The 15231-nt window shown below is 42.2% G+C and overlaps 1 protein-coding gene across 1 annotated transcript in view; it reads left to right on the top strand.

Moving 5' to 3' along the window:
* The window catches only part of LOC126400896 (ryanodine receptor 3-like), a 158647-nt gene extending 143957 nt beyond the window's left edge, over window positions 1-14690 (top strand). The window contains exons 93-106 of the mRNA XM_050061888.1: window positions 1464-1638; window positions 1762-1848; window positions 1938-2135; window positions 2515-2645; window positions 2729-2771; window positions 2867-2994; window positions 3104-3164; window positions 3325-3471; window positions 5954-6088; window positions 6172-6328; window positions 7871-7935; window positions 10220-10320; window positions 11029-11080; window positions 13607-14690. Of these exons, the coding sequence (XP_049917845.1) occupies window positions 1464-1638; window positions 1762-1848; window positions 1938-2135; window positions 2515-2645; window positions 2729-2771; window positions 2867-2994; window positions 3104-3164; window positions 3325-3471; window positions 5954-6088; window positions 6172-6328; window positions 7871-7935; window positions 10220-10320; window positions 11029-11080; window positions 13607-13702 (1576 nt within the window). The 3' untranslated portion in view covers window positions 13703-14690. The remainder of the gene's footprint in view (window positions 1-1463; window positions 1639-1761; window positions 1849-1937; window positions 2136-2514; window positions 2646-2728; window positions 2772-2866; window positions 2995-3103; window positions 3165-3324; window positions 3472-5953; window positions 6089-6171; window positions 6329-7870; window positions 7936-10219; window positions 10321-11028; window positions 11081-13606) is intronic.
* Window positions 14691-15231: the final 541 nt, after the last annotated feature.

The following is a 15231-nucleotide window of genomic DNA, read 5'->3' as shown; positions in this document are numbered from 1 at the left end:
AGAAAATAACATTTGGGTTAGAAAATACTGAACTTAACCTTTAACTCCTGATGGGATGTGAATGTGGATGAGTTCCAAGGGTCGACTCTGGGGCTGAATCCAAATGTCCACCCTCTGGACTTGCGGACTGAGCCCTCGCGGACTTCAGTTGTATAATGTGACATGTTCACTGTCATCACATTAAGTCTGCGAGGCACAGACTGCTGCTGATAGACAGGCCTCAAGTCTGTTTAACTCGTTGCCATGGAAACGTTTAAGCAGCAACTAGTCATGTACACAATGATCTCTGTCATATTCTGTCTGCTCATCTGTCCCTGCAGATAACAAGATATAAATCCCATGTAAAGGCTTTTTGTGACTGAACAAAATGATATTCATACATCTCTATATAATAGTCTTCACATGTTCAAAAGCAGAAATGTTTGTAAACAGGACCAGACTATGACTAAATAAACTGGGTATTACTTAGATTAGAAGACCTCCTTTTGCTGTTTTTCGGCCAATTTTCTAGCTTATATATTTGGCATTACACTGCGCAGTCTGTTAGGCTGCAATGATAAAATGCATTTTCATTTCCTCTTCAGCCTATACTTGTACATATTTCTGTGTCATGATATGATTGAATATTATTTCTGGTCTACATGACTGAAGTAGTGTTTTAATGGGCTACAATAGTCTCGCTCACCAGACCTTTCTCAAGAAAAGAAAGGTCTGGCTGGGCCGACTCTCACTTTAAGATTGGAGAAAAAAACGCCCTGGCTGCTTGTATTTCTTTTAACCAATCACAATCGTTCTGGGCGGTGCCACAGCAACGGTGCACTTGCAAAAATATTGCCAGGGGGAAACAGGTTTTGGTGTAACACGCCCACAAAAATATCACCTACAGGACGCGAACCATGGCAGAAAAATGGCTACATCCCCGCAAGACCAAACACCACAAAAGTTAGTAAAGGATGTGTTGAAAGGTTGAAAACTGCTACACAACCGGAGGTGGTAGGGCGGGACTTCAGCGGGTGGCTCGTTCTGCCCAATCAGAGGCTGATCTCTGCAGCGAACTTCCGCCCACTCAGACTAGGGCTACAATAACTGTAGACTATTGGGGAAAAAACTACATCACGCTTGTTTTGCAATGAATTGTGGGCACTGAAATCAGTGAAGTCCAGCGAAGTGGAAGTCTGCTGACAGTTCACTTGAGGCCCCTTGTGGACTGGTGAATTGTGGATTTGGACAGCCCTCCCAGACTTCTTGAGAACACGCCTGCAAAGTCTACATGTCTGCAAGTTTGGGAAGTCCGGACATTTGGATTCAGCCTGGGTGTACTGTGCCTGTCTGGTTTTATTCTTCTCATAGGTCACATATGCATATGTGTGTGTGTGTGTGTGTGTGTGTGTGTGTGTGTGTATATCTGTGACCTTGCATCAGCATGTATCTGTCTGCCACTAATAGAGACATTATCATTGCAGTTCAGAAGATGGCGAGAAGAAGGACCATGACAAGGCCAAAGACGAAGCCCCTCCAGAGCCTTCGGTGGAGGAGAAGAAAGCCCCAAAGAAGAGGCTCGGCCAGAAGAAAGAACCACCGGAGGCCTTCATGGCCAGCTTCTTCGCTGGCTTGGAAGTCTACCAGACTAAGATGCTGGTCAGATATTTCCCTCGCACCTGTCTTATAAAAATAACACCAGAACTATTAGCTTCAGCGTGTTGAGAGTACAAATGAGCTTGTTGCATACATACAGTTTACACAGGAATTATTATTTTGCAGAATTACCTGGCCAGAAACTTCTACAACCTCCGTTTCCTGGCACTTTTTGTTGCCTTTGCTATCAACTTCATTCTGCTCTTCTACAAAGTAAGCTTGAAATTAAGGTGTCATAATATGTACAGTACAAGGACAGAATATGCTTTGGTAAACACTTTTAAATGTTGCGTTGTTTTCAGGTGACAGGTGATTACTCAGACGATGAAGACCCCTGGGATGGCCGAGGCAGAACAGGGGAGGAGGAGGAGGATGAGGGTGCCCTTGAGTATTTCGTCCTGCAGGAGAGCACAGGTTACATGGCGCCAACGCTCCGCTGTCTGGCTATACTGCACACAATCATATCGTTCCTGTGTGTAGTGGGATACTACTATCTAAAGGTACAGTAACAACATAAAAACAGACCTACTGTGTTTGTTCTGCTACTTCCTGTTCGGGCCTGAGGTTTGGTTTTTTTACCTAACAAGGCATGAACGCAACACATAGGCTATTTCAGGCTGCAAATATTCATGTAGCCTAGATAGGCCTTACCTTTTGGAGGTTCAAAACTACCAAAAACCATTCAGGGATATTGATGGTATAGGACTAAAAAGGCTGCCTGTTGAATTCAGGTCATGCTGGGTTACTACTCTCTCAGACTCGGGTCGGGTTTGGTCAGAAATACGCGTCTCAAGCCTCACTCTAATGTTGACATCAATCACTGTATGTTATTTCCTTAATTGCACTAATAATGCAGCCAAATTTCCCTTCGTGTCCAAGGTGCCCCTGGTGGTGTTCAAACGTGAGAAGGAGATAGCCAGGAAGTTAGAGTTTGCTGGCCTTTACATCACGGAGCAGCCATCGGATGATGACATCAAAGGACAGTGGGACAGACTGGTCATCAATACTCCGTGAGTCAATGACAGTACAGCTCTGAGTCGGAATCTTTTATAACCAAAAGATTAACGCTGATTTCTTTCTCTGTTTTTACCAGTTCCTTCCCCAACAACTACTGGGATAAATTTGTCAAACGCAAAGTAAGTGTAACTTTTGTGTCATCTGTTATGCAAACACACCATGAAACCATTCTGATTATACTTGCTTATGTACTTCTGTTTGCTGCTATTTGTAGGTGATCAAAAAGTATGGAGATCTGTATGGAGCTGAGAGGATAGCAGAGCTGTTGGGGTTGGACAAGAGTGCCCTGGATTTCAACCCTACAGAGGAAACTGTTGCCAAGGAGGCTTCTCTGGTGTCATGGTGAGAGATCAGACAGATAAAGAGAAGTCAGGCTAAAACAGCTTTGAGCAAAAACAGAGGTCAAATAGAAAATATGGGGCGCTCATAACAACCTTTCTTTTTTTGCCAGGTTAAGCTCAATCGACACAAAGTACCACATCTGGAAAATGGGAGTGGTGTTTACAGACAATGTGAGTCTGAGTACAGTTTGGGATGATTAATGGCTGTGTTTTGTGGTTTTAATGCATGGCAGTCAATGATATGATGGATGGCTGGATGGATGGGTTGATTGATGATATTATGACAGGACAGATGGATCCTGATCATTGTCTCATTTTGTTTCTTCACCAGTCCTTCCTGTATCTAGTGTGGTACACCACCATGTCCATCCTGGGCCACTACAACAACTTCTTCTTTGCTGCTCATCTGCTGGACATCGCTATGGGGTTCAAGACCCTCCGCACCATCCTCTCCTCTGTCACACATAACGGCAAACAGGTGAGGATGAGGAGGATGCAGGTCTTCTTTCAAGCAGCAGGGGTCACTGCAGAGTTAGTGGTCAGGGTTGGGCTGTAACCACCGCCTGGTTATTCCCTGATGTGTAACCACAAGCCACTCTTATCACAGATTCTGTATTCCTGTCCCACTGATGGCATTTTGGATAATACTGGTGTCAAGTCTGTTGTCAGCTCTGTCAGTTAAGGCAGAATGAATGTATGATGTTTCAGTTTGCTTTAGATGGCAACACAAACAATCTATTATTATCTATTATCTACTGCTTGATTTTTTTGACAGATTATTTAAAAAGAACAAAGGAACAAAACAGAATTGTATAAGATGCAGGATTTTGTGTATTTTGTTCGTCAAACTTAAAGCAGCTTAAAGCATTTTTTGACACCAGAGTACAGAAAGACTGAGGCAAAATTGGGCAGTCAAGCCTTGATATTATGGATAGATTACTGAATCGGCCTACCGGGCACAGGCCCAGGGGCCCAAAGTGTCAGGGGGTCCCCCTGGCCTTCACCTGCAAAATGCCACTCAAATTAACATGCACCAACCAGGAAGAGACTCGCAGTGACTACAAAGAGACACAAAAAGACCACAAAGTGATGCAAAGGTACTGCAAAGAGGCACAAAATAAATTTAAAGAGACAAAAACTACCACAAATTACACACAATGACCTTAAAGAGACATAAAATAACTACAAACAGACACAAAACAAGGAGGAAACACAAAATGAACACACAAACTTACGATAAGAGACACAAAACCACAAATAGATCCTAAGATATCCAAAACAACAGAAATAAATAGGCAAATCCACCACAAAGTCTGTTCGTCAACACTTAAATTAACTGGTTAATAGGTTAATTTTGCTACTCTTAAGTTTACTGCACTGCGCACCACCTAGGTCTGGTAGAACCTAGCATTTTGGCTAGTAACGGCATCCTAACCCAAGAGTTTTGCTGTAGAGACATTGTGCCCACCCCCTGGTCTCCCCCCAGCTCACCCCAATGAGTTAGAGGCTCAATTTTGTGCTGTAAAACCCCCTTAAGCAGTGTCGACTATGTTACCACCATTAGCAGTGTCAGCACAGCTAGTGGTGCTGACATAGCAAACAATTCTAATAGGATTTTGCAGTTCAAAATGAGGCTGTTTACTCACCGGGGTGACCTTGGGGGAGACCCGAGGGTGGGCACAATGTTTCTACAGAAACAATATCTGCGACAGTGACGCCATTACCGGCTGTAATTGTGGAATGAGCAACGCTGCTAGCTAACGTTAGCTCCCCGAAACCCTGGTGGTGCCCAGAATGGCCAAGAAAACAGGGGAGACTGGAGGTTAGACAATGGGCGTGTTTCCACATGTTAACGAGGCTGGCCAGCTGTCTGTCAGCAAAGACAACAGAAACCAAAGTGAGTGAGAGGCTCACTTTTGGGCCTTTGAACACCCTTAATACTGCTGTTAGCGGTGTCAGCGTTTCGCCACAGTGACGGCATTACCAGCTTTAATCACGGAGTTAGTGGTGTTGCTAGCTAGCTAGCTAATGTTAGCTCCCTCACGACCCAGATAGTGCGCAGTGCAGAGCAGCCGAGAAACCAGTGGATACTGGAGTGTGGGCGGTGGGCTTGTTTCCAAATGTTAACGTGGCTGGCCCGTTATCCATGCTTGATATGCTGTTTGCTTATCAAGTGGTTTTTGCTTAGATATGAGAAAACTACAAGCCCTTTACACATTTGTCAGACACAGAGCAGCATAGGTCTGGTCATCTGAGTATTCTTATTCACCTTTTACGTCTGATTTGGTCTTCTAACTCCTGGGGGAAATATCTGTGTCTCTGGACTTTCTATACATGGTCGGCACTTGTGTTGCCTTCTCTGCAACATGTTGTAATAGATAAAGGGTGTTGAAATGGGTAAATATTTTGTGCCGTGTCAATTCTTGTAACTTTACATCCGATAATTGTATCTCTCCCCATCATTGGAAAAACTGAGGCAAAAGAGAGAGTGGAGGAAGCGAGGATGCGTAAATGTCATTGTGACGAAATGTAAATTTCGATGCACCCAGCGTCCTTTGACATTTCAGTTCAAATGGTTCAATTGCCTTCATTTCACTCCCAATTCTGACTTTCAGTTTTTGCAGGGGGGGTTCTCATGTCAACTGACCAGAGGCACAAATCAAAATGTAATGTCACCTCAATCTCCAAGGGTGAAAAATGCGCCCAAATGGCGAGGCCGCGAGGAATCGCCGACACCTCCCCCACTCAGCTGCCTGTGGGCAGATCAATCACACTGTCAATCCAAGTGCGGTTTATTGCTGCTGCCACTGTTGTTGCTGTTTAGATTCATCAGTGGAGGAGCTGCTTGTGCATGGAATTATACATCAATTGTAAACATTTATTTCTATGAATATAAAAATGATATGTGTGACTGGTTACCTGGTTATCTTTTACTGACCGCTGTCTGTGTTTCTCTCAAGCTGGTGCTGACAGTGGGCCTGCTGGCAGTTGTGGTCTATCTCTACACTGTGGTGGCCTTCAACTTCTTCAGGAAGTTCTACAACAAGAGCGAGGATGAGGATGAGCCAGATATGAAGTGTGATGACATGATGACTGTTAGTATCCATCACTCATATTATTTAATTTTAAACACTGACTTAAAGAGGTCGGTACTCACCTTCCCTCTGTGTTTCCACAGTGTTACCTGTTCCACATGTACGTTGGGGTGAGAGCAGGAGGGGGCATTGGGGACGAGATCGAGGACCCGGCTGGTGACCCCTATGAGCTCTACCGCATCCTTTTTGACATCACCTTCTTCTTCTTCGTCATTGTCATCCTCCTGGCCATCATCCAGGGTGAGCGCCAGCGTTGTGCTCACACTCTGAAACATCACAACAATAAACATAAAAAAAGAAGAAGAAAAAAAACCCACCACATCGTTCAGCTAACAGTAAACCGTGTCCACAGTAGACACTAATGGTCAGTGCAGCAGCATATCACCTATGTCATGACAAACACAGTAATGGAACCCCTCCAAACCACAAAACTTGCATCAATCAAGAATGAGTGGAAAATGAATCCTCTTAACTAACTGCAAGAATGGACGCCATATTTTTCCATAACCACATAACGAAAATCAGATTTTTTTCCAATGTAAGAGAATAAAGGATGTCTCTTATCCAATCGCTGTAAAACGGAGATACTTCCGATTTCCAATTGGTTAATATTAGTGTTCTAGCCAATAGTGACAAAAGCTCAGACATCTTTTTTGGAAGTGAAGGGAGAAGGCGTCGTGTTTGTTTTTGAGTGTCATAGTTAGTCATAGACTGTATAACAGACGGGGATGTAGCCAATTTGATGTCACTCATTGGTAAGTAGCTGGCGTTTTGAGTTGGCAGTTTGTCCGTTGCCATCTTGGTTTTTGGAGCCAGAGGTGACCGTATTTGGATGAGAGGGTGGGGGAGGATACGCATAGCTACGCCTTTATCCTGATTGACAGGTTGCTGTAGTAGCGACTTGACAATCACAAGGTAGCCACACCCTAACGTATATCCTGCTTTATTGTCTATTTTCTCTAAATGGGACCACAATTTACAAAATGAGCATCGTGCTGTCATGTATTGGCAATTATTTTGAACTAGCGATTGAGACCATGAACTCATTTGGAAAATGTTTACTGAGGTAATAAATAGGGATGCACGATAAAATTGGCATGTCATCAGTACTGGCCAATATCGGCTTTAAAATAAACAGAATTGTCCAACATGCTTTTTCTTAATTTGCACAATGAATGAATATTACATACATGGAAACGTATTGTATTTCATGTCTCAATCTGCTTGTCGGCCATCATGATAAGAATATGCATGCATAATATGATGTTAATTGCACTACAGAAGAGACTTGATTATCACTAAATTTAGGTAGGGAGAAAACTGGATACATCGATATCTGTTATTGGTCAAATGAGTTAAATATCGGCATATCGGATATCTTGCATCCCTAGAAATAAATCAAGTGAGAAGTAGGGTCATTTTTCATTGACTTTTCTCTTTGTAACCAGTGGAGTGGTCTTTAGAAAGAATGCAGGTTTAAGGCGCTTCCGCAATGCCTTCCCTTTTCAGACCCAGAGGCTACGTCCATTACTTCTACTCTGTGGTTGTAGTGTATTTTTCCACCAGACAAAATATCCTGAGATTACCTCAACAAAACCTACTGTATGATGATTTTATAGCCACAAATGCAAAGACTGATATTCCTCCCAGAGTACACCTCATCACAGCAGTAGATCAACATTACACTCCATACTGTGTCTTTAGGAAGTGAATGGTGTGAGGTTGTGGTTACACAGTTACATTGTATATGACGTGTTCACAGCAGGTTCTTTGTGGTTTCAGGTTTGATCATTGATGCCTTTGGAGAGCTGAGAGACCAGCAGGAACAAGTCAAAGAGGATATGGAGGTGAGAGGAGATTTAATTCTCACCCATACATCTGACCTATGGAGCGCTGAAGAGGTTTCAGTGGAAGCAGGGGTGGGTTGAGGATGGGAAGGAGAGAGGTTAATACTCAGCAGGGATAAACAACTTGCTTTTGTTCTGACTAAAACCACCTATAGTGCTATAACAAAGACAAGGAAGGAATTAATCTTCAGCAAGTATACCAGCTTCCTAAATTGTCCCGACATCATACTACGTCTGCTATACTTTACAGAAAGTTACCCCCTTAACTTTAACACTGTCTGTCAGGAAAGGAAATTTCTTTCCTCTCAGGACATCTTGAGTTTAGACATGTGGCCTACTTTTGTTTTTTGAGCCCTCCATCTCTCTTCAGTCTTCTAAGCAACAGTCAGTCAGATGAAGGTCAGAGCACACTTTTGGTCCTGAAGAGATTGCAGTGACAGGGGAAAATAAATACTTAGTTTAAAACATGAGCGAGTGAAGCTAGCCCAGATAACCCTGGTGCAGAGATGGGCAATATTAGTAAATTTCTTTTAAAATGTGTATTTAATGACTTTTGAGTGTTTTTTAATTTGGATTTTGCTGAACAGAAAAAAATAAGATGTAATTTGTGACAAAAACGTTAATAGCTTGTATTTGTGTATTTGAAATACTTAAAAATACATAATTTAATCTCATTTCATTCTCAGAAAAGACACTTTTTTATCCCCAGGTTTAAACTGAAGACACTGTATTTACTGTATGTACTGTGTTCCCCTGGACTGCAGTGTTAGGGGTCACACAAGGAAAGGATACTTTTGTTGAGGTTGTTGTTTGTATTGGGGGATGCTTCTCTTTCTCGCCTACCATTCTGTACTGCATCATACACTGCTGTAATGGTTTTGTGAGTTTTGCACTTGTTGAATTGGTTGCTCGTAAAGTTGGAGATCTGAGAGTTTTACTTACTTCACTGCTCTTATATTTACTGCACTTGAAAAAAGGACCTGCTAAATGCCTGGTCTTACTGTCACCTGAAAGAAGTAGCCAAACTGTTCAGTTCCCCAGGTTGCATTTGGCTGTTTGTCAGTCAGTAGTCGCTTTTGCCACATTTCCACTGCATGATACCGCACGGGTCTACTCAACTTGACTCACTCTTTTTTGGTTTTCCATCAACAAAAGTTGTCCATAGCACCGGATACTTTTGTTGCTACCAACTTGGTCGCAGTTTCAAGTGAGCTGAGCTAACACTAGAGGGTGGTCAGAGAGATCCTGGACAAACCTGCCAGTATTAAATAGCCAAGCTTCCGTTAATAGCAACTGCACTTTCCTTATTTACTCATCCCGGATTTTAAAAAAAGGCAGCTTGTAAGACTATGTCGTACAGTTGGCAAAGTGCAGGCATTTTACTGCGATTTCACGTGGCGGTGCTACGGCGATCTGCTGAGAATCAAATTGAAAAATGAAATACAGAAAAGGACCTGGGGTCTTATTTATAAAACAATGCACAGTTTCCATAATAAAAATGTATGTAGGAACAAAAGCCAACAATGGCAAAAAATATTCAACAAATTCTACAATCAGGCTTCCACCTCACCGTCTGCGTCGACAATCTCCCGTCTTCAAAATGTTCGTAAGCATGGGTTAAAGTTTCACAACCCTTGAGTGGGAAGTGGCGTACCCCTCTTTCAGGCCTTGTTTTGTGCGGACACACTGTTTATAAATGAGACCACTGGTACCAAAAGTGAGTCAAGTGGAGTCGAGCTGTGACATGCAGTTGAAATGAGGCATTTGACCGACGGAAACCACCAAGCGTATACCCCTAAATTTGATGCCTCCCACCTATAAGACATCCTGTGATGTGGTCAGTTGGCAGAGGTCATGTTTTTTATGTACAGTTAGGTGGTTAAGGTCAGACCCATATTTAAGCTACTACATGCCTAAAATGTGATAATAGCAGTTTGTGTAGTGTTTTTTTTGTATTTTTGAATGTCATATCCAAATTCAAATTCCAATATTTTGTTATTTATTTTCATACATTTGATGAGTAAGTGTTTGTAATTTGTAGCAAGATATTTCCTGATGTATTTCTACCCATCTCTGCCCTGATTACATCATCATCGTTATTTTCTCAGACTTGAAAAAAGCTCAGATTACACTACAGAACAGTTCACAGGCTGAGTAGTGCTAACCATGACGAGTAAGCTGATCTTAATGGGTAAAATGAGTGGAGCGCCCCCCCTTTAAAGAAAGCGCCAAATATCCAACAGAGTGCAGGTGCTCTCATTATCTTTTCATTTTCTGTCCCCAGACAAAGTGTTTCATTTGTGGGATCGGTAACGACTACTTTGACACCACACCTCACGGCTTTGAGACTCACACCTTACAAGAGCACAATTTGGCCAACTACCTGTGAGTATCCCACTTTTTACGTAACCTTTTTAGTTTTCGCTGCAAATGTAATAATCATTATTGTCTCACACCAACATGTGTTGCCTCGTTTCTGTAATTTAACCACATGATTGATGGCTTTAGCACATCACCACATCACCAGGGCCACAGTCACTAATAGCCCCAGTGATCCAGAACACTAGATCCCTTCAGGTATTCTTTTCCATCTGTCTCCGTGTTTCCCCTGCACTCCCTGCTTATCCAGTGTTTCTGTGTAATGCCCGTGACAATAGAGAGTCTCAGTCCATTTGCGCTCACAGTCAGCTGGCCGGAGGATATGAGAGCGACCTCATTATGTTGCTTCATTACTATTTAATGCCATGAACTTTATTGGAAAATAGATTTGTGATAGCGTGCTCTCATACAGTATTCATCAGGATTTGGCAGGCTGCGATGCCCGCAGAGATACAGCGGCCCGTTGTCATTTACACTGGATTTGGGAAACAACAGGTGATTCGGTGTTGAGACGAGATGGTGTTACTTTGTTTGACACTTGCGTCAGAAATTGTCTCCTAGTAACACAGTGTGTGACATTTCCTGTTAACATGGTGTCGGGGAAATCAAATGTACTCTTAAATATTTATGTAGGAGAGTGTGAAAGCTTGTCTTGTGTTTTCTTTTTGGGTCTGACATTTTTGTTTTGTCTCAATGGCCTGGCTCTCTCTAAAGGTTTTTCCTGATGTACCTTATCAACAAGGACGAGACAGAGCACACTGGCCAGGTACAGTATGACTCCCACCACTGACCTTTCTCTGAGGAATCTTCAAGCAACCGAAAGTTATTATCCTGTCACTGTCAGAGATAATGTGCTGTCTGTCTGTCTGTCTCTGCTGGGGCTGAATGATTTGCAATTTTTCAGAGCAATAACACTGTTGAATTTAAATTGCGGTTATTTTTTCCTTCAACTCAATTAAAAACCTGAATTTATGGTCCCCCTGGTATCAAATAAGATATGATTGTATCAAGCATTATCACGAACATATCTTGTTTCTACATTAATAGAATCAGATCAAAATTAGTAGCTTATTGTTTCAGTCCAGCGTTCAATAGAGAAATTAACCAATTTAGCTCACATTTATTAGGATATTACATTTGTGGTAAAACTTGACATGATATTGATATTCAAATATATTCATGAAAGTGCCAACTGCATATTTTGTCATTTCTGATAAGAGGGGCTGCCCGTAAGTCACGTTTAACAGCTTCAGAGGGCTGAATCCTGGAAGTAAAACAATGATATGATGTGCGTTAAAGTTGAAAAGTGAGGTTCTGAATTGATGTTCAAAAAGACAAAGGCACTGAAAGAGTGACTATATGACCAACGTATAGCAACAATTAATTTTTGTTTCGTTAACTCACAGAATTAACGTTATTTGACTACAGCTGAGTAGACATAAATGTCAGTGACACTGTAATGGCAGCTGGCATTATTGCCACCAAATCAATGGTCATCAAATTAAACTTTCATTTCCCAGAAGAAGATAAACTTTATTAATCCGCAAGGGCAAAGTCAATTTTTTCTCTCTGCTGTCATATAGACACACGCCCGAAATACACACACATGCACAAACAGGCATTATACTTGCATTACATGGAGAGAAGTCAGAGTGAGGGGGCTGCCTTGGACGGGCACCCCGAGCAGTTGGTGATTCAGGGTGCTCAGGGGCACCTTGGCAGTGCTTAGGACTTGTATTGGCGCCTCTCCAGCTCCAGTCCACGCTCCATATTTGGTCTGGACAGGGACTTGAGCCGGCAACCCTCCAGTTCCCAATCCAAGTCCCTATGGACTGAGCTACTGCTGCCTCAATCAAGACAGCTTGTCAAGACAGTCTTGATTATTTAAATCATAATTAGAATTGCAGCTCTTTCAATACCAAAATTGCACTTTTTTTTCAAATTGCAGTTTTGATATAAAATCATTTAAAGCTGTGGGACTTTTACCTATAAATGAATGTCAGTCACATTCAAGCCCATGCTACAATGCTGATTTAGCCTATCACCAGAGATAGCTGTGTACGGAAAGCTCTCTTTCTTAGTATATCGAAGTTGAGGCCGGCACTTGGGCAGTGACTTGCGGCATCCTTTAACGTCAGCATGATACGCAACCGTTTGCCGTTGTAGTTTTAATGGTGCCTAGTGGTGTCAGGGGTTAACCTGGTGGGCCAAGGACCAAAGCTAGGGTGGCGAAAGTCCAACCGGGAGAGGTGTTGGATGGGTCCAACAAACAGCAACCTTCATCCACGAGAACGGTGTTCGCGTCCCCTATTATAAAGCCAAACCCTGTTCTTTTTTCCCAAAATCTAACCACATGCTTTTGTTGCCTAAACCCAACCATCTGTGTCAGTTGTTGAGGTAAAAAACGTCAATTTGCAGTGTTGTACCGATGTAGTGCGTTTATTTTAAAGAGACTGTATGTAAACGGTAAATTTACTGTGGAAACTGAAGAATTTTCGAAAGAAGACAATGCATGTAACAGGCAGAACTTGACACAGTGTCCCAGAGCGTCAACAACCGACGCACCCAGGGTACCTTGCACGTTGTATGTGGACGTGGCAAGGCCATGACTAAACGTCAATATGTGACGAGGTTTGAGTTTGGTTTCAGCTGCAGTATCTGTTGCAACTTTCTTATAGGTGTGGGCACACTGGAAGAGATGCGTTTCATGTCAACCAGCCAGAGCAATAGAGGGGAGGGGTTTAATTTATTTATTTAACGTTAGATTTGTTCCTCTTTTTTTTTGTGTGTGTTTTTTTGTTGGACACTGCTTTCCATTTTTTTCTGAATGCTTAATTATTCTGATGTTTTCCTCTGATATGGTATGTTAACGTTTGAAATAAAGATTGGGGGGAAAAAAGGAAGGGGGAGAGACCATAGCAATGGAGAGGCAGCAAGGGGTAGATGGAAGCTATGGCAGCGAGTGTCCAGGAAAAGTTTCTGAAGTGGATGCTTCAGATAAAAAAAGAAACTCTGTGTTCAGAGGAAGGATTCAATTCTAAAAAAGACTTAAAAAGAGGACTCCTCAGGGCAGTTGAGATCCGGCGAGCTCACCTGCAGGCATACATGTTATAAGCACATGACTCATTGCCAGAGGGGGGACACAAATGTTCATCACTCCAGCTTTAAATGTTCAGCCCCAGTCTCACAATATTTTTGTATATGTATGTATATGTTGCTTCATGTCCAAAAGGTTAATTACTAATAACTAAGAGTAACACTTTTATGTGTATATGTGTGTGTTTGACTCTAGGAGTCATATGTGTGGAAGATGTACCAGGAGCGCTGCTGGGATTTCTTCCCAGCTGGAGACTGCTTCCGCAAACAGTACGAAGATCAGCTTGGATAGATCCGATGCATCCTCTTTACCTCTGTCCATATCAAGTGGGCTGCTGGGACATGTAGTCCTACATGCAGCTGCTGGACTTTAACACGACGCAGCCATCCCACCAATGCTTCAGACTGGCCCGAGGAGGGATGAGACAAAACTACTTTTTTATCTGAAGAAAAGAGAACCGTCTCCCACCTGTGTCAGATGTACCCCGTCACCGTCGGTACAGTGCCAGTCTACGAGGATACGACCTGTTACTTGCCCAGACATTTTCTTTCTTTTTTTTTTTTGTTGAGTTTGTTTCGGGACTCGTCTTTGACAGCGTGTTGCCTTTTACTCCACATAACCCCAAGTCATTGCACAATTTTTTTTGTCTTTTTGAGAAACACTGGGTTGTGTGGGGTTATGGGACAATGTGTCAGTCATATTATGCACAAGAACCCAACTTCAATATTTTGAGAATGTTGAACTTGAGACTTAATGCCAAAAGAAAAAGAGGAGGAGTTCGGTAGATTTACATAGTGCGCAAAAATGTGATATGAGAAAAGTTTTTTTGTTTCCAGATGTAACCTTGCATATTGAGATGACGTTTTAGAATGAAGTGGCAAAAAGGATTTATTATGTAGGATAAAAAAAATGCCTAATTTTTTCATGAAGTGCCTTAAAGTACTGTATCTACATTACAATGAAGCTATGCAAAACTTTTGTTTCTTCTTTATTGTATGTAAGTACAGTAATTCTCCTGGAGCAGTAACAAGTAGCTGTTCAGATATGTAGTTTGTGGCTGAACTTTTTCATTTGAACATGGAAGAACAGCATTGGTTTGAGTTGACCGACTTTTTTGCTGAATGCAGCATAACTGCAAATGTTCAAGGTACAAAGTGTAAAAACGACACATCAGAATTTACTGAACACCTTCAAACAAGAACAAAAATGTAATTGCTATTGTATGGCCATTTGTATGTAGTAGCTTTGCTGATCTGTGCATTTCTTTTGATGGGAAAAAATAAAGAAATCAATGCAAGAAATACTCACGTTTGTGGCATTCACTGGGAACCAGAGATGAGACCCAAGCCAGTGTTTTACAGTTCACAAGTAAGTCTTAAGTCTTGGCACTCAAGTTCTGAGTCAAGTCTTAAAGAAGTCATAATGCACTTCATCTCCACCAAATCTAATGCCATTTTAACAACAGAGTAATAATATATTTCAGTCAGGAACACTTTCGTCATAGATTTAACCAGTTACTGCAACAAATGGAATTACAGTTACGTTTGGTGTGAGGGTTCCGCTCTTGAGGTGCTCCCTGGATGCTATGCCAAAACAAGGAGCACAATGCAGTAAACCCCCCGGGTATACAAGAGTGGGCCTAAGCAGGACATTATTCAGTCAGGAACACTTTAGTCAAAGAAAACTTTATTTCCATTTTCAGTATTATATTTGGCAGTATGGCTCTGTTCTGGGGCCTCTCTGCCTTACCTCGGGCCGACGCAGAAAGCCTCTTCCACGTGCCTACATGAAAAGCCTAAGGCAGAGAGAGCACACCTCCC

The sequence above is a fragment of the Epinephelus moara genome, chromosome 14 (genome assembly GCF_006386435.1).
Source record: "Epinephelus moara isolate mb chromosome 14, YSFRI_EMoa_1.0, whole genome shotgun sequence".
NCBI classification, from domain to species: Eukaryota; Metazoa; Chordata; class Actinopteri; order Perciformes; family Serranidae; genus Epinephelus; species Epinephelus moara.
This window is presented reverse-complemented; position numbering and strand designations above follow the sequence as displayed.